Genomic DNA, 19,585 nt, shown 5'->3' on the forward strand with positions numbered 1-19,585 from the left:
CTGAATATTTTTTCACTTCATTTTTTTCGTTTTTTCTTTCTTTTTTTTTATTATTTTTATTATTTTTTGAAAAATTAAAGTTTTGTCAAAATAAATGAATTAAAATTATTTCAAAAAAGAATGAAGTGGTGACATGAGTCAACGTGATGAGAAATGGGAATATGTGCACAGAGATATTCACTACTGCATCATTCTTATTTTTTTCCTAGTTGTTCATGTTTGCTCACTTTTCGCAGTTAAGTGTAAATTCATCAACTCGTCTTTAAAACATGTTGGCATTTATGTTCTTTTACATCAACGATCAGAATAATGAATAAAAGTATTCATGTTCCCATTTTCATCTTTCAGTTTTTATAATTTGATAAATTTATTCTTCTTTTTTTAGCCCCATATTCATCGTTATTTACACTGCAAATGGTGATCTTGGTTACTTCATTATTTTCCTTGTTTAGTACCGCTTTGTCAAATTCAGACTAAAAAGGGAAAAAAACGAAGAAGTAATGAAGCAATGAAGTAATGAAGCAATGAAACAATGAAGCAATGAAACAATGAAGTAATGAAGCAATGAAACAATGAAGCAATGAAACAATGAAGCAATGAAACAATGAAGCAATGAGACAAAATAATGGGAATACGTTTTCCTATGAGTGAATATACTGTGCACACCGATGCCACAACGATACAGCTACGAACATGCTATAAGACATAAGATACCCATGCACAGCAGAATTACCTTAGTCGTGACGACCAAATCCTTGGCAATAGTTTGACTACCCAATTCCTTTCCTTCTTCTCCTTCTTCCTCTATTTGCCTTTTTAAATCATCTATTTGTATTTGAACATCATCATATGTATCTCGTATAACTTTTTCATTGGTATTTTCAGGCAATGGTGTTGTTTTCTGTCTAACATCAAGTAATATTTTTTTTACTTTTTCAAAATAATTTACTGCTTCCTTTCTCTTTCCACAAAACATATAACTCTGTGATAAGGAAATCAACGGGGCAATGAGATTTTCATTGCCAACCTTGTACTTCTCTCTCAGCTCAACACATTTTTCGTACTCCTACGGATGAAATGAAAAAAAAAAAAAAATTTCAAAATATCACATGTTTCTAGGGGAGCTGGTAGCTTTCTTTTATTCTATTATTTCTTTGTATTTCTTGCTTTTTCGCCTCCTTTTTATTGTTTCCCTTTTTTCTTATTTTTCTTTTCGTCCTACCGCTAACGCCTCGGGGAAAAAATGGTTTAACAAGTTGATATCTCCCAGACGGATAAAAACATAGGTGTAATTGAGGACATCTTTTTTTGATAATTCCTTTTTTTCTTCAACTAAGAGTTCATAGCATTTTCTTGCAAACTCGAACATTTCAAAGGCCAACTGATTTTAAGAAATGCGCATAAAAACAGAATGACACGCAAATGACACGCGAATGACACGCGAATGACACGAAAATGACATGCAAATGACACGAAAATGACACACAAATGACGTGATACAAAATGGACAGGGGAAAAAGGGTACCCACTTTTGGTACGTTATCAGCATTGGAATAAATATGATGAAAAAGTCAAAATATTTATATGAATATCACTCCATAAATTAACAGAATAAAGTGAATAAAATGAATAAGCAAAAATTAAACGTACCTGCTCGTCTGATACTTCTTCCTTGTCAAGTGAATCTTCCGTGTCGGACACCTCCACTTTTTTCTCTAGAAAAGGGGAAAAGAGATATGTGTATGTGGATGTACCCTCACAATTACACATACACTTGCACATACACGAAACACATATGTATATAACTATATAAATAAATATATATATACACTAATTTATAGTGTTGTGTTCATGCGCATTACTTTTTTTTAAAAATTCAAATAAATCGTTCTTCTCTTCCTCCTTTGTTAGTAGTGCATCCGCGAAGCATAAGTAGTACTCACGTAAGTCGATGTGCACACTTCCTTCAGCGTTTAGCTCCTTTACCCTGCAGACAGAACAAATGTGTACGTACATACACATATATATGCCCACATTTTGCATGTACTTTGATGCTCAGTTAATATACAATGTACCATTTTCATAAAATATACAAAGGATGAAAAAAAAAAAAACAAAAAAAAAACTATTACTTTTTTTCCACTGCCATTGAAAATCTCTCTGCCGCTACATCATAATTCTTGTTTTCCTTAAATTCAAGATTTCCCATATCAAACAATTCCTGCGCTGTCCTTTTTTCAAGCAATTCTGGGAAGCCGACAAAATAAAAGGAAACATAGAAATGGTCCGATAAATAAATATGAAAATGAATAAATAAATAGATAGATCGATAAATATAAATATAAATACATATATAAATACATATATAAATACATATATAAATACATATATATATATATATATATACGAACAGGACACATATAAATATGTTCATATGCACGGATACAATTAAAACCTTGTTCAAAAGTGCGTAAATGCACAAACCACATATGTATGTCTACATGTACGTGCATATGTAACCTTTCTGTTCGTCAACTTCCGATTCGACATTGGTGTTGGAGGTCTCATCTGCGATTATTTCTTCTGCATTTTGGAAAAAATGAAAAAATAAAAATAAAATAAAAATAAACAAAATTAAAATAAAAACAAGAAAAATTAAACCGTAGAAATACAAAAAATATGAAAAATTAGAAAAAAAAAAAGAAAAAAAAAGTACTAATAAGACTAAGGCATAAACATTAAAACGGGGCTTCTAATTCAAGTTCTATTTCTCCCTCACCTGACATTTTTTCACAAATAAAATAAAAAACTAAAATCACAGAAATAGGTTTGTACGTATATAAAATCTTCTCTTATATTCCCTATACATATATAAAAACTTGTACATTACACAAAGTATTTATTTGATAGTATAGAAAATATTCTTATTCCATGCATACACAAATATGTATACCTATATATACGCACACATGTATTTAAGCGCCCATATAAATACACACATATATATATATACACACACATATATATATACACACACATATATATACACACACATATATATATACACACACACACGTATGTACATGTATGTAAATACATAGAAGTATGTGTAATGTATATGCTTTTTTACCTCTCCTGGATGGCTCAAAAATGCTTATGCCTTTCACAATTTTCAATTAATGTTCAGCTGTTTAAAATAACGATTGAATTTTTGAAGGATTTCAGTTTTATATGTAATACGATAATACGTACTTTTACAATTCGAAGGAAACAATTTTGCAAAACTGTACGTATATACTAGCCCATACATATATATATATATATATACATAAATTTATGCATACATGTGTTTATACATACGTACATTTATCCATACATACATAAATTTACACATACATGGGTGTTTATACATACGTGTATTTATTTATACATATGCCTTTACATATATACTTTTATTAATACAGTACTCATAGATGCATATATATATACATATGTATATCCATGTACGTAAAACAATGAAAGAGAAAATACGGATGGAAAACTCATCTGTGTACTGTTTGAAATATAATTACACGAAACGAATGCTTATTCACATATACATGTATTAATGCTAACCTTAAAAAAATTATTTTATATTTTTTTCCCCCAATATTTACGATAAAAATGAATGACTGCTTCAGTTTTATGTTTATGTATTCTTATTTCAAATTGTATATGTATACATATATGTAGTACATATGTACATATATTACATACATACATATATATATATTTTTTACGGCTGCTCCTTTTTTTTTTTTTTTTTTTTCCTTAATTTGAAATTTCTTTTTTTCTACATAATCATTAAAAAAAAAATTTTCATTCTGCAAAATTTTTCTTTTTATTGGTGTCTTAAGGAGATGATAAAAGAAGAGAAAAAAAAAAAAAAATTTTTTTTTTTTTTTTCTTCCTACCTTTATTAAGAGAAATAATATTAGAAGGGGGGGTAGCGAAAAAAAAAAAAATATATTATATATAAAATTTACCTAATATATAGTGTATATATATACTAATGCTATATGATAGTAGTTAAAGCCTGGCTGGTCCTTTTATTATTATTTAAACTACTTATAGCATTTTACGTGGAAACAGTATTTTTTTTCTTTATGTATAAAATATACATATATATAATTATATATATGTATATATTGTATATATTGTATATACTATATATTCATAAATAAATGTACACATACCATAATATTCGCATATGTATATATGAACATTGTACATATGGCCATCAGCCTAGGTATCTATATATTTAATAAATCGACATTTTTATATACATACACATAATGTAGTACATTTATATATGATATTAACACATTTTCAATTTTAGTATGTGCAAATTTTGTACATATATAATAATAATAGCATATTCATACACATATATATTGAAATGAGTTCTCTTAAAAATCAATGGTGTGTACTAGACTTTATTCTTTTTGTTTTAATTTTTGCAATCAGTATGTACATGCTCTCCTTGATCAAGCCTTAAATTTGACGTATAACAGTTTAGAGCTATATCAATGTAAAGCAATTTAGCACTATTTCAATATAGCAAAATAGCAATATAGCAAAATAGTAATATAGCAAAATAGCAAAATAGCAATATTGCAATATAGCAATATAGCAAAATAGTAATATAACAATATAGCAAAATAGCAATATAGCAATATAGCAAAATAGCAATATAGCAATATAGCAATATGGCAATATAGCAATATGGCAAAATAGCAATATAACAAAATAGTAATATAGCAAAATAACAATATAGCACTATTGCAATATAGTAATGTAGCAAAACGGCACTATAGCAGTATTTTAACATAGGAAAAGAAGTAACAGCTTGAGTGCTTATATGTGTATGTTCATACAAAATTTACAGGAATGACAAAATAATTTTGTAAACCCTTTGTTCACGCGCCTATAAAATCTTCGTCGTATGTCATATGTGGATAACACATAAAACGTGATATTTTTATTTTTGAGTAGGTAATACTACTATAAATACACACCTGTAGGTGCAGAGAAGTAAAAATAAATCGTAAAAATTTTTAAAATTAACACTAAAACGATTAAGTTAATGGCTATTTTTTCATCAGATAATAAAAAGTGGAAAAAAGAGAGAAATGAAGAACGAGAAAAAAAACGAAAAAAAAATGGAAAAAAAATAAAATAAATAATTTTATACATAAACGTACATATAAACGTACAAATAAACGTACATATAAACGTACAAATAAACGTACAAATAAGCAGGAACAGATAATTTTATTAGTTTTTTCTAGCTCATTATAAAGTGTATCTGATAAAATTTCTGTTTTTAATAAATATATATTTATCGAATATTGTTTATTTCAATGGGGCTCGCATCGTTCCTTCTGTTGCAGATAAGACGTTGCGCATGTTAATGTACATGTGTATATGTATATATATGTGTATATATGTAGTATTCATACGTATCTATGTATGTATGTACATATATTTATGTATGCTTATATATGTATGTATGTAATGGTATATGTATGCCCACGAGTACATACCATGGCTACAAGGAATAACAAATGTTACTGTTCGAAGGTCACAAAAGTAGTAATTTTTTAAATGTTTTTTTTTTTTTTTTTTTTTTTTTTGCCTGAACAAAGTAAATTTGTTCATGTATCATGAAATTAAATCATATTGTTTTGCCTCATTTCGTCAAATTAATTCTCATTTTTTGCCGAACTGCGACACACTAAGTCTAATTTCTTTTTCCGCATTTCGTTACATTTGAGCACACCTGCCTGTCGGAGGAGCAACCCTCCATGCATGCTATAAAATGAATATCGTGAAAATCCTTTTAACAGCAAATTTCTTAACAAATGTAAGACTTAAGAATTTGCTACCTGTGTCTAAAAAATTATTTTTCTTTGAAAATAATTTTTTCCAAAAACGTATATATAACACGATAAATAGTGAGCGAAATTATTATCATGTGAAAAAAGAAGATTTATGCTCGAATGTGATAATAATACCATTGTACAAAGATAACTATGCTTATATATTTTATGATAATAAAAATGAAGGTATAGCAGTAGATCCGAATGATTATAAAATAATTAACGAAATAGCAGAAAAGGAAAATATCACTATAAAAAATGTACTATGTACACATAAACATTCTGATCATAACAGTGGTAACCATTTTTTTTACAATAAAAAAATAAATGTGTATGGTATTAAAGAGAGCGATAACAAGTATATAAATAAAAATATACAAAATAAGCAAAATGTACAAAACATGCAAAATGTTCATCATTTCGAAATAAAAAATTTTAAAATAACAACATTTCTATCAAATTTTCATTGTATTAATCATGTTGCATATTTAGTTGAACATTCTAAAAATAAATTAAAGAAGCTTTTTTTTACGGGGGACTTCTTATTCATATGTGGAATTGGCAAAAATTTTCAAGCGGATAGTAAAGATTTATATAATTCAATAAATAATTTAAAAAAATTAGATAAAGGGAATATCTATATTTTCTGTGGACATGAATATACTTTAGATAATGTAAAGTTCGCCTTAACTGTAGATCCAACTAATCATAAATTAACAGAATTTTATCAACGACTTTTAAAAAATGAAAACAACTTGCCTACTGTTCCCTCTTTATTAGAAGAAGAGTACTCATACAACCCTTTTTTAAGATGCGATCAAGATGAAAATATAAAAAATGCAATTCACACGTATGCTAAAAGAAACAATTACGTAATTGAAAGAAACAGCGACTATATCACTCTTTTACGTATAATGAAGGATAATTTTAAAATACAGTAGTAGTTCTTCGCATGTTCACGTGCATATTTAATACAAAATTGCCGTATAATTTTGGCGCATACTGTACCACTCAATTTTGCCTTGTTGTCCACTCCATTTTACGGAGTTTCTGATACATAGGGGAAGCATTCTATGTTCCGTACGTATGGGTTTCTTTTTTAATTTTGCTTAACTATTGCGTAGCTGTTGCCTGACTGTTGCGTATATTTTTGCAAACTCTTCTTCGTACGTGTCTGCGCCATGCTTTAGCACCTTATTGTGATTTTTTTTTTTTTTTTTTTTTCTTTTCGAACAACATGAATACCTGAAATGTTCAAAAAACGCATTATCATTTGTTATCACAAGTGAGCACTCAAGTGACCAGCGGAGGAACGGTGTTAATTCGATTAGAAAAGTTTTTCAAGGGGATTTAGTCATATGCAAATGTATGAATGTAAATATGTGTTAGACCTCGAATTATAGCATACTATTTATTCATATAAATTTACATACACAAATAAATGAAAAAAAATATAAGCTTAATGTTTGAAAGCGTTGAATAAAGGATGACCCAACATATGGAAGTATATTATTCAACAGAGAACAACTATTTATACTTTTTTTTTTTTCTTTTATTTCTTTTTTTTTTTTTTTTGCAAAAATATTGTTCTTCCCGTTTGACCCAAATTTATCGTTACATATTTATATACATAATTATATTCCTACAAATAAAAGGTCTAATATTTATATACAATTCAAAATATATATGTATTCTTATATTTTCCCTGTGTACAAGTTACTATATTATAATATTATGGTACTATAGCATAGAGGGAAAAACATACTAAATTTTTACTCATTTTTTTTTTTTTTTTTTTTTATTTAATATAACTTAAATGGAACAAAAACAAAAATTGAATAAAATCTTGTTCTTACTGGAAAAACAGAAAATAAAAAAAAAAAAAAAAAAAGAGAAACAGCTCTTTATAGAATTTTTTTTCGAAATAATTTACAAAACTTACTCTTTCGCCTTATTTTGCCTTCTGTTCCTTTTTTCCTTTATTTTTTTTTTTTTTTTCATTTTTGTATATCCCCAAAATACGCTTAATTAAATTGTATGGCTTGCTAATTTTTTTGCCTTTTCCTTTTTGTTCTTATCTACAATGAGGTAGGTAAGCATACTTTGCCGCATTTTTAATTTCGTAAAAATCGAAAGCGAATGAAAAAAATTTATTTCAAAAAGAGGAAGTTACAAAGTTGTAAAAAATGAAAACTGCGCATATGTATTTATGTATATATTTATGTATGTATATTTGTATGTATGTATGTATATATGTATATTTGTATGTATGTATATTTGTATGTATGTATGTATGTATATTTGTATGTATGTATGTATGAATGTATATATGTATGTATGTATGTATGCATATGTACATTGTAAGCATATGTTTGTATGTATAAGTATATTATACATGCATATTTGTATATATATTTTTTCTTTTTATCAAGTTAAGCACCACTCGTTATATTTATAAGCACAGTACAACTTTTTTAAATAGGTAGAGCACTTGTTCCTTATCTGATTATATACGATATGCATATTTTATTCGTACTTTTTATACTGCATTATATTATGTATACGTACATTATAATCTGTATAATTTAATATATATGTATATATATACAATATATATTTATTTATGTATATATATGCTTTTTTTTTTTTTGGCCTCTGCTAATCAAATTTATCATTATACGTAAAATAACACTTATATGAACAGTATATGTTATTATGCATTTATGTATGGATGTATGAACATATGTTTGGACGTATACATAATAATATTAAGCTTATGACGAGTAGTAAGAAAATTTACTGTACATTCAACAAAATAAAAACATTATATACATTTATACATGAATGTAAAGATTTTCCTTATTTATATAAGGGGGATTACTCGTTAATTTTTCTTTTCTTTTCTTCTTTTTTTTTCTTCTTTTTTTTTCTTTTCTTTTTTTTTCTTCTTTTTTTTTCTTTTCTTTTTTTTTCTTCTTTTTTTTTCTTTTCTTTTTTTTCTTTTCTTTTTTTCTTTTCTTTTCTTTTTTTCTTTTCTTTTCTTTTTTTCTTTTCTTCTTTTCCTTTTTTTTCTTCTTTTCTTTTCTTCTTTTCCTTTTTTTTCTTCTTTTCTTTTTTTTTCTTATTTCTTTTCTCTTTTTTTTTTTTTTTTTTAATTTTGTTCTGTTTTTTCCGCTTTATGATTTAAAGTAACATAGTAGCAAAATGTAAACATTAATGTACCATACATACATATGTAACAACGTATATATGTATATGATATATATGCGTAAGTTTACATATATTTGTAATATACATATATATAATGTACATAATTCATGAAATGGGAAAAATATGACCTAATATATATACGCTTTTTTTAAACAAAAAGGTTTGCCATTGTTTTTTAGAAAACGGTGGTAGGGGGAAATATTTTTAAATAAAAAAAAAGAAAGAAAGAAGGAAAGTAAGAACAAAAAAAGGCTTAAAAAGAATTATAAAAAAAAGGCTTAAAAAGAAGCATAAAAAAAAGGCTTAAAAAGAAGTATAAAAAAAAGGCTTAAAAAGAAGCATAAGAAAAGTCTTAAAAAAAAGGCGTAACGAGAAGCTTAAAAAAAGGGGTAAACATAATGGAAGTAGTTGAACAAGGAGGAAGCGCCTTTGATATGGCAGATTTTAAAAAGAACGAAAATTTTTTAGACCAAAATTTAAGAAATTATTTTAATTTATTGTATATGAATGAATGTAATAACATTTATAATATTTGCAAAATATGCAATATATACAACCGCTTACATAACCTTATATGTAATACCGCCCGAAATTTAATACGTAATGTAATACTTGACACCATACATATTGTAGTGTGTAATACTATAGGTAAGAATTATCTCCAACAAAATAATAAACAAAGAGGTTATCCCCTTAATAAATGTAGTGCAGCAAATAGGCTGGCGATTTCTACCCGAGATGATATTATGATAGTTTGCGCAGAAAAATTTGTAGATATTTATTTCCAACAAACTATGAAGTTTTATTTACAAAAAGAGAGCAAGTATTATAAGAAACTGTGTCATATTTGCAATATAATAATAACTCATGTTAATTATCTAGTTGAAAAGAAGAAGAAAAAAAAAAAAAAAAAAAAAAAAGAAGTAATTAATTTAATTGAAAAAGAAGTTAACGATTATACGAAAACAATTGATTATGAGGAAACTAAACGAATAAGCAGCAGTGGTAATAGCCATCAGGACTTTAGTGATCCTGGGGACAATACAATTTATTTGAGAGAGATAAGTCTAAACAATGAATTATCCAGTACGCCATTTCAAAGTATCAATAGGAGTAAAATGGATAACGTTCCTTTTTTCAGTAACCTAGAAATTTTATACCATATTAACATTGTGAGAAATGTGCATAGTATAATTAATATGAATCGTCAAACCAGTGTAAGTCTTATTAATAAATTAGGGTCGTTATACAATCACATTGTTGGCACATGCCGCACTGTTTATGGTAACGACCTTGTGAATGATAATATCAATGAATATAATAGCCATAATACGGATGAAGGTTGTAGGGATAGTACAGATGGAGATAGCCATCAGGACACAAGGGAAAATAAGGACTATAATGATAGGGAAAACAACGAGTATGATGACAAAAGTAGTAATAATAATAATAATGATTATACCAAAAAAAACAATAAATGCAGCAGCGAAGGTAAGAGGAGCAGTGGCAACGATAATGAAGGCGATGAGGATGGCGAGGGACAAGGGAAGGGGAACAACAACAAAGAGAATGATGAAAAAGAGAAGGAAGAGGAGGAGAATGATAACAATGAGAATGACAACGAGGAGAATGATAACAATGAGAATGACAATCAGGAGAATGATAACAATGAGAATGACAATCAGGAGGATGACAATCAGGAGAATGATAACAATGAGAATGACAATCAGGAGAATGATAATCAGGAGGATGATGAGGATAAAAGCGATGACGAGGCGAATGATGAAGAAGTGAGTGATGACGAGGAAAATGATGATGATGAGAATAAAGAGAGGAACCACAGCGGAGATGGGGGGAATGAGCGAAAGAGGAGCATTTACAAGTTTTACTACAACAAAATAAAGGAAATAAAATCCAACATGTTCATAAAAAGATATAAGAATTCGGAAAAATATATTAAAAAGAAAATATTTAACTACTTGAGTAAAAATAATATAATTGGTGATATAGATATAGACAGTATATATATATATGTAAAAAATGTTTATTATATAATTATAAAGAATGAAAAACTTTTATATTTCTTCCTATGTAATACTAAGGATGTTATGAATGCTATTGTAAAGAATGAGAAAATGAATAAAGTACGTTACATAAAAAAAGATTTCTTTTTGTATTTCCTTATGCGTGAAAAGGAAATATATGCAAAATTATTTAATCAGATTAATGCAAAATATGAAAATGGTGAACTATTATTGAAATTAAAAAATCTACGAAGGAAATTGAAGAAATTAAAGTGTAAAGAAGAGAATAACCTGTTCGAAGAGAGCATGCAGCAGTTGTATTTTTTGAAGAGGAGCAACAGAAGCTACAGGAATGATGATGATGGTGGTGTTAATATCAGTAACAATAACATAAATGGTAACGTCAACAACAATAACAGTAGCAGTTGGAGTAATAATAAGTATAATCCCCTGGCGTATAGAGGGATTTACCACAGGCGCAATAACTCACTTTACCCTAGTAACTCTGTGCTAAATATATCCTTAAAAAATTTAATACCGAAACTGTACAATTGTAAAGATTTTAAGGAGACAAATAATTTGATTCATAACATTGGGAGAAGCATTAACAGGAGATGCTTATTTTCTAGCATTGCGCAGAAGAAGAAAAAAAAGAAAAAGAAAAAGGAGACGCATAGCAAGGTTGCCGGTAGTTTTAGTGGTAATATGGGTGGAATTATCGGCAATAGTTACGCTAATAACTTTGGTACTAATTGCGTCAATAACTTTGGCACTAATTGCGTCAATAACTTTGGCACTAATTGCGCTAATAACTTTGGCACTAATTGCGCTAATAACTTTGGCACTAATTGCGCTAATAACTTTGGCACTAGTTATAGTAACAACTATGTGAGCATGTGCACAAGTAACTACAATATTTCATATGGTACCAATTTCAAGGGAGATACTAACCAGATAGAAGAGAATAAAGAAGTAAAGAAGAAATCTGTTAGAGGAATAACATCTTTTACACTGTTTGCAAGGGAAAAGAGAAAAGAATTGTTGAACCAAAAAGTGTTTCTAGGTAGTTCATTAACAGAACAAACATCGGCAGTTGCAAAAATATGGAATAGTTTAAGTAACGAAAAGAAAAAAGAATGGGCTGCTAAAGCATCAAAAATAAATGAAGAAAATTTCTTATTGCAGAAAAAAAAAAAAAAAAGAAAATTTACTGCATTCAGTATATTTGCACGTGAAAAAAGAAAAGAATATAAAGAGAAAAATATTGATATGGGTATAACCTTAGCTCAACAAAATTCATATGTTTCCAAATTATGGAAACAACTTTCCAATGAAGAAAAAAATAGATATAAAATTTTATCAAATAATGTAAATGCAGCTGTAGCGAAAAATTATAAAAGTGATGTAAACTGTATGAATGGAGAAAGGCCCAGTGGATTTAAAGGAAGAATTAAGGCCTTAGACAATATGATGAGTCAGCATTTTTCTAACAATAGCTTGGGATATAACATAAACGGTGTTAGCAGAATGAACAATGTTAGCACCATGAACAATGTTAGCACCATGAACAATGTTAGCGGCTTGAACGGTGTTAACTGTATGAACGACATAAACAGTAGTAATATGAGTTACATTATAGATAACATAAACAGTGCAGACGTTATTAACAACTCTCATTATGTGAACGATGCAATATGCAACTTAAATAAGAGTGGACCAACATTTGATAACACAAGAGAAAAAAAAAATGGTAAAATGAAAAAAAAAAAAAAATAAACAGGATATAATGCAGATGGAACAAGGAAAATTGATGAATAATAATTATATGTATAGAAATACAAATTCTTTTTACGACCCTAATTATAATCCAGCTATTTATCAAAATATTACAAATATGAATAATCATCCCTACCAAAATGGGGATATCTCAAATAATAACATGGCACCATCTTACAATAGAGTTAACAACGTTTTTTCGAATAATATGATCAGTGGCAATTCTTGTACGATATCTTTTCAAAATGATAACAAAGCATCTTTGTATCTTCCAGGGAAGCATAACAATGTAATGACTTACTATTCACACGGTGATAATTCGAGTATAATTGGAATTACCGTTGGCAGCATACATAATACTAGTGGATTGACTAATCCTAGCGCCATGAGTAATATTAATGATGTTCCTAGTAGTGCCAGTGATAATAATAGGATTCAAATAAACGGAGAAGGAATAAAAAACATTATGAATAGTGATCCCAATGTAGCAACTGCTGGTGAAGTATCGATTAGTATAAATAAAGACAACTGTTCGATGAATAATGACGAATTGCATAATAATATGTTAAGCATGAACGATACAAACATGTATAACATGAATGGTAGTAACTATGGCATTAGCAGCAGCCATAACAATAACAACAATATATTTAATAGTGCGTCCAGTAGTATCCACCTCAACAGAGGATATATTAATAACCCCGGCAGTGATAACGTTGGCAACATGGACAATTTGAACTTGACAAATAGAAATATAAATGCAGAACAATTTATATACCATGGATATAACAAAAATACAATAACAGGAAATTATGGACACGCTTTGAATGAAGTCCATTTGAACGATAATGATTTATTACCTTATAGACAAAAGAATAAAACTAAAGTTGAAGAGATGTTAAGGAAAAAAATGAAAAAAGATGAAAAACAAAAATTGAAAGAAAAAAAAATGATGATGAAATTATATGATAAAAGACGCAAACAGTTGTTGAAGGCTGAAAAGTTGATGGAAAAAAAAAAAAAAAAAAAAAATTTTATTAATGGCATTAACGGTAATGCTGGCGGTAACGCAAACAGTTATAGTAATGTTAACCACATTAGCACTAATTTACTAAACGGAAATAGCGAAAAATGCATGTATTATGCACCCAACGTGATGAACAATAACGACATGAGTATGAATCCTTTCGGTGTATCGAACACTTTAATGAACAATTCAGTTGTTAATAATTTCACTTTTTACTCAAACTTGGACAAGGAAGGAATTAAGATCCTGAACACTAACCACGTAAACCTTACAAGTAACAGCGTTGCGGCGGGGGGTATGTCAGCTGGAGCTACAACACCAAGCGGAAGTACCCCTAGAGGAGTTACTGCTGGCGGAATTAGCTCTAACGCACTTGCTGCAGGCGGAGTTATTACCAGCAGAATGGGGAGTGGAAACATTATTAGTAAAAATGTAATTAGAAGAAACTTAACTAGTAATACTATTCCAATAAACAATATTGGCAATAATAGTAATAGTGACAGTAACGCGATGAACTACCAGATGTTAGGGAACTCGAGTAATTTGACGAAAGGGAACAGTAACGAATTTGCCTCGTACAATTATATGAACAAATATGCAGGAGGTATCACAGACATAAGAACTTATAACCAAACTAATCGCGTCCATATAAGGACAAATAACAACAGGAAAAATTATGAACAGATCAAAAATATTCAGGATAATAAAGTACCTAATCATAGTAGTGCTCAAAATGAAGCAATTTACCAGAACACTACTAATGAGAAACTTAAAAAGAAAAACTTAGTAAACAACTTAGATACTAACATAACCAATTTTAGTGGGATTGTAAGCGGCCAAATAGGAAACGCAAGCCGTCATATAGGAAACGCAAGCGGTCATATAGGAAACGCAAGCGGTCATATAGGAAACGCAAGCGGCCAAATAGGAAACACAAGCGGCCAAATAGGAAACACAAGCGGCCAAATAGGAAACGTAAGCGGCCAAATAGGAAACGTAAGCGGCCAAATAGGAAACGTAAGCGGCCAAATAGGAAACGTAAGCGGCCAAATAGGAAACGTAAGCAGCCAAAGCGAAAGCATGAACAACGTAAGTTATTTAAACGATGAGTCTTACTACAACAACAATCGTTATGGAGATTACGATTATAATATGGGCAATTATTACAATGAAGTGAGAAGCAATGATACCACCACCATGTACCAACACACGAACAGGAAATATGATGTGGATAAAATACATAATTATAACTTAACCAATTTAGACGAAAAGATGGTTAAAGAAAAAAACGTACAGCAAAATAATTTGACGTTTATTGATAAGGACACATCTCCATTTTATTCCGTAAACCAGATGTATAATCAGAGTGACAACATTAGTAACGTTAATAACTTTGCAAGCATTGACAATAATGTAAAAGGGGTGAGTGGTACAGGTGGTATAAGTAACACAAGCAGCATTGTCGGTGTAGGCGGGTTCTATGATATTAATAGGATCAACAAAATTCCTTCTCAGAGCGGAAAGGGGGCATATGGATACAATGCAAGTGGCCCTAATTTAATGAGCAAAAGTCAAGTAAATATAAGCCCAAACGGTTATACTAATAGTAACCAAATGAAGGCAAATATGAGTTTAAAAGAGGAAAAATATTTCATTAATAACAATAATAGAGGTAGTGGCAATAACAATACTAGTAGCAGTAATAACAACGGTAAGAGTGCGATTAGCGGGGATGTATACCATAACAGTAATTATAGTGGCTGTTGTAAAGAAATAGCAAAGGATTCAGACGAAATTAGAAAAGGTCTAAATTATGATAAAAATTATTACCATGAAAAAAATATGAACATGTACATAAATAATAGCAATACGCTTAGTATGGATGTAAATAGGAACAATTTTGAAAACAATTTATATAAGAATGATCATCAAAATAGGCAATTAAATAACACATCTTATTTTAATGAAAATACAAAAACTACGAGTACCATAAAAAATAATATTTTGGGATCAGAAACGGTAAATAATAATTACAATAGCTTAATAACTACCACAGCACAGCATCATACTATTAATTTAAACGAAACAATGAACAGTGATTTGAATATGAACTTAAATTATGGCACCTTAAATTACGTAAACAATTGTGGAAATAATGACAATGATATTGATCATAATCATAATCATAATCATAATAATAATAATAACACCATATATTTTTACCCCCACAATAGTGCCAATAACGGCACTAATATCAGCATCAGTATGGGCAGCAATAATAGCAGTAACAATTACGATGGGAAACATAACAGTCCGGATATGTACAACAACGAAGATGTTAACTGCGTTACGAATACAAATAATTTGATTTATTATCCTGGTCGTGTGTTCGAGGAAAATAAGTTGAACGAAAACCTTGTATACTTTGATGCCGTAAGGAATCCAAGCCCCGCCCATACATATGTGCATATATATACATTTTAAGAATTATATAAATTTGCTTTTTTTGTAAATAGTTTTTGTGTGCTAAACGTTTTGAGAATTTTTTTTTTTTTTTTTTTTTTTTTTTTTTCCTCCTTGTGTAAAGATTTAAGCACACATGACTGATCTCGTTTTATCTGCACCCATGTTGTATACATTTTTTTATATGTACACATTTATACGCCTGTTGGGTGCTCCTAATTTTCAGGACATTCATAGAATACCCGGAGTGATGGAAGATACTGAAGTTGGTGGTCCCAAGGAAAAACAATTTTTCAATAATGCTTCTCATTTTTTAGAGTTAGTAAATAAAAAGATAAGAAGAAAAAAAAAAAAAAAGGCTAGTTCCGTTAATGATGTTAGTGGTAATGTTAAATATGTGAATACATATTTTTACGTATAAATGTCTTGTGGGTGTGGGAGTATAATCTCCTTTTGTATTTCCTGCATGTCTGAGTATATTTATGTATGTTAAGAGTAAGAGGTGTTTATGTATGTGAACACAGTCACCTGTGCGTACATGTGCATACGTGGATGTACATATATGCATACATGGATATACATACGTACGTGTACATACACGTACAAACACACTTATATACCTATGCATGTTTATCCCTGCGCACCTGTGTAGATAACGGATGCACCATTTGGGACCTAGTGATAAAGAACAGAAGGAAAAGGAATAAAAGAAAAGACAAAAAAGATACGTGCGAAGAGCACTGTGGTAACAATTCAGTGGAAGGAGGAGAGGATAGAAACGAAAGCAACGATATTAATATCTTAATGTCATATGATGAAGGAAAAGTAGGCATAAATCAAAATGATAACTATGCAAGTAAAGGTGAATATGATATTATTAACTGCATTTTTAATAACACGGAAAGGGAAGAAAATGCTTCATTATATGGTGAGCAAGTGGATGAAGCAGCACACGAAAAGGTGGGCAAAGAAGAAGGCACTGAAAGATTGGCGAGTGTGGCAGACGTAGTAGACGTGGCAGATGTAACAGACGTGGCAAATCCAGAAGACCCAATGGCCGAAAGCAACTGCGACGACTTCCTGAATTTTCTGAACGCGTGCAGCTCGAATTACTCGAATAAATTAAACATAAATGAGAATGGAGAAATTATATATGATGACAAAAGGAAATGTAATTCGAATAATTTAATAAACGAAAATTATAATTGTGATAATTTAAGTTTGTTAATGAAAAAAAAAAAAAAAATTAATCAAAATTTGAATAATTGTCAAATAGAAAAATATAATAATGCTTATAAAAAAAACAAATTATGTAAATGGACAAATAAAGAAACTGAAAAATTTTATGAAGCTATTGAAATGTTTGGTATTGACTTAATGATGGTTAGAGCATTAATGCCAAAATTTTCGGATAAACAAATTCGTGATAAATATAAAAGAGAAAAAAAAATAAATCCATCCAAAATTGAAGAAGCTATAAAAAAGAATAAAGTAATTGATCTCGATGCCTATGAAAATGAAAATGGGAAAATTGATAACTCAACACACTACAAGTACTATGAGTCCACCTCCTCCAGTGACAGTGGTAATTGGCTTTTTCCATACATACATACATACACACATACATACACATATATATATAAATGTGCAAGATTTTTTCTTGCATACGTGTTATATGTATGATCACCACGCCCCATGTATGTGTGAGGTGCAAAAAGTGCTATAAATGTTATGAGTCATTTCTTTTCCCATGCGAAAATGCCCCACAGACTGTTCATACACGCGTACGTACATAAGTTACACACACATGCATATACCCCAGTGAGTACATATGATATATACCCATTTATACACACGTGATTTATAACGTTTCCCAATGCAGGTGATAATAATAGTGTGAAAAAGAATAAAACATGGACAGCTGGCGAATCAGAAATAAATATCCTGAGCATTTTTGATGACAAAGAAGATGAATATAATATGGATGATTATAGGTCCAACCAGGAAAATCCTGAAATCAACATTTTAACGTTGTTTTAATTTTTGAACAATTTTTGCACATCATTTATTTTGATAGTTATAAAAAAAAAGCTTTGATTTTATTTTAAAAGCAAATAATTTTACAATTTTACAATCTTACATTTTTATTTTTTCAAATAAAAAATATGACGATGGTATTCGAAATCGTAGTACCTTTTAAATTTTTAAAAAATACTTCATGTGAATATGCTCATGTGGGGATACGCGTACGGTACATGTGCTTACATAAGTACATGCTAATAAATGTGTACACAATATACTTACGTACGTACATCTATATATATGTATTGTGCGTGTTTGTATTTACAAGTGGTCCCGTTTGTAAAACAGTGTACTTTTTTTTCTCCCCACCTATTTTTCGTTTTTAAATTGCCTCTATATATGTATATATATATATATATATATATATATATATACGCTTTTAAATGTTCATAAATTTTCGAACCACCGCTCTTCCTTTTTTCTTTTTTTATAAAAAATTTATGCAAATTTTATTAAAGAACAGTTTGCTCTTTCCGTATTGCCTTTTTTTTAATTTTTAATTTAAAGAAAAGCTGCGGATTTATTTCCCCAAAAAAACAGAGGACAACAAGTAGATAGTAAGTGGTGCATAGTTTTGTAAATAGCAGAGCAGTTAAATACATTTATATTCGCAAATAATTGGTAGCTGATAAGTTGACAGCTCATAAAATATTCATATTTGAAAGTTTCTCTTTCAGTGCAGTGAAGCAGACCTTTTATGACAAAAAATTATCATATATACTAATAAGTAAACAGTAAGTGAACAACATGAGAATAATATGTGCAAAATACATTATATGAAAAATAGGTGAATAACATTTTAAAAAATTCAAACCCCACGCAAAAATATGAAAATTAAAGAAAAAGATAAAGCATAAAAGCGCAAAGCATGAAATGGGAGGCAACTGTTGAAAAAAAAAAAAAAAAAAAAAAAAAAAGTGCAAAATAAATAAAGATAACGAGATAAATAAAGGTATTAACTAGATAAATTATTACGACTAAACAAATTATTTTGTTGGGCCGAAATATAACAAACGCATGTTACTTCTTTAAATTTTGATCAGCTACGGGGTTTGGCCATAATGCAACCCTACTACTACCTA

The 19,585-nt window shown here is 29.1% G+C and overlaps 3 protein-coding genes across 3 annotated transcripts; 2 read left to right on the forward strand and 1 right to left on the reverse strand.

Moving 5' to 3' along the window:
• Positions 1-344: 344 nt before the first annotated feature.
• MKS88_004796 (uncharacterized protein) lies at positions 345-2,786 on the reverse strand (the record flags this gene model as incomplete). The annotated part of the gene is made up of 8 exons (XM_067218001.1): positions 345-473; positions 734-1,066; positions 1,223-1,381; positions 1,651-1,715; positions 1,863-1,987; positions 2,133-2,247; positions 2,521-2,583; positions 2,780-2,786. The coding sequence occupies 8 exons, from the start codon at positions 2,784-2,786 to the stop codon at positions 345-347; spliced, it is 996 nt and encodes a 331-aa protein (XP_067071177.1).
• Positions 2,787-5,860: 3,074 nt separating this feature from the next.
• MKS88_004797 (targeted glyoxalase II) lies at positions 5,861-6,862 on the forward strand (the record flags this gene model as incomplete). Its single annotated transcript, XM_067218002.1, has 1 exon — positions 5,861-6,862. One exon carries the CDS (start codon positions 5,861-5,863, stop codon positions 6,860-6,862), a length of 1,002 nt encoding a protein of 333 aa, XP_067071178.1.
• A 2,667-nt stretch (positions 6,863-9,529) lies between these two features.
• Positions 9,530-18,461, forward strand: MKS88_004798 (uncharacterized protein; the record flags this gene model as incomplete). The annotated part of the gene is made up of 5 exons (XM_067218003.1): positions 9,530-12,905; positions 13,027-16,391; positions 16,648-16,804; positions 17,074-18,006; positions 18,304-18,461. The coding sequence occupies 5 exons, from the start codon at positions 9,530-9,532 to the stop codon at positions 18,459-18,461; spliced, it is 7,989 nt and encodes a 2,662-aa protein (XP_067071179.1).
• Positions 18,462-19,585: the final 1,124 nt, after the last annotated feature.

The sequence above is a fragment of the Plasmodium brasilianum genome, chromosome 13 (genome assembly GCF_023973825.1).
Source record: "Plasmodium brasilianum strain Bolivian I chromosome 13, whole genome shotgun sequence".
Taxonomy (NCBI): Eukaryota; Apicomplexa; class Aconoidasida; order Haemosporida; family Plasmodiidae; genus Plasmodium; species Plasmodium brasilianum.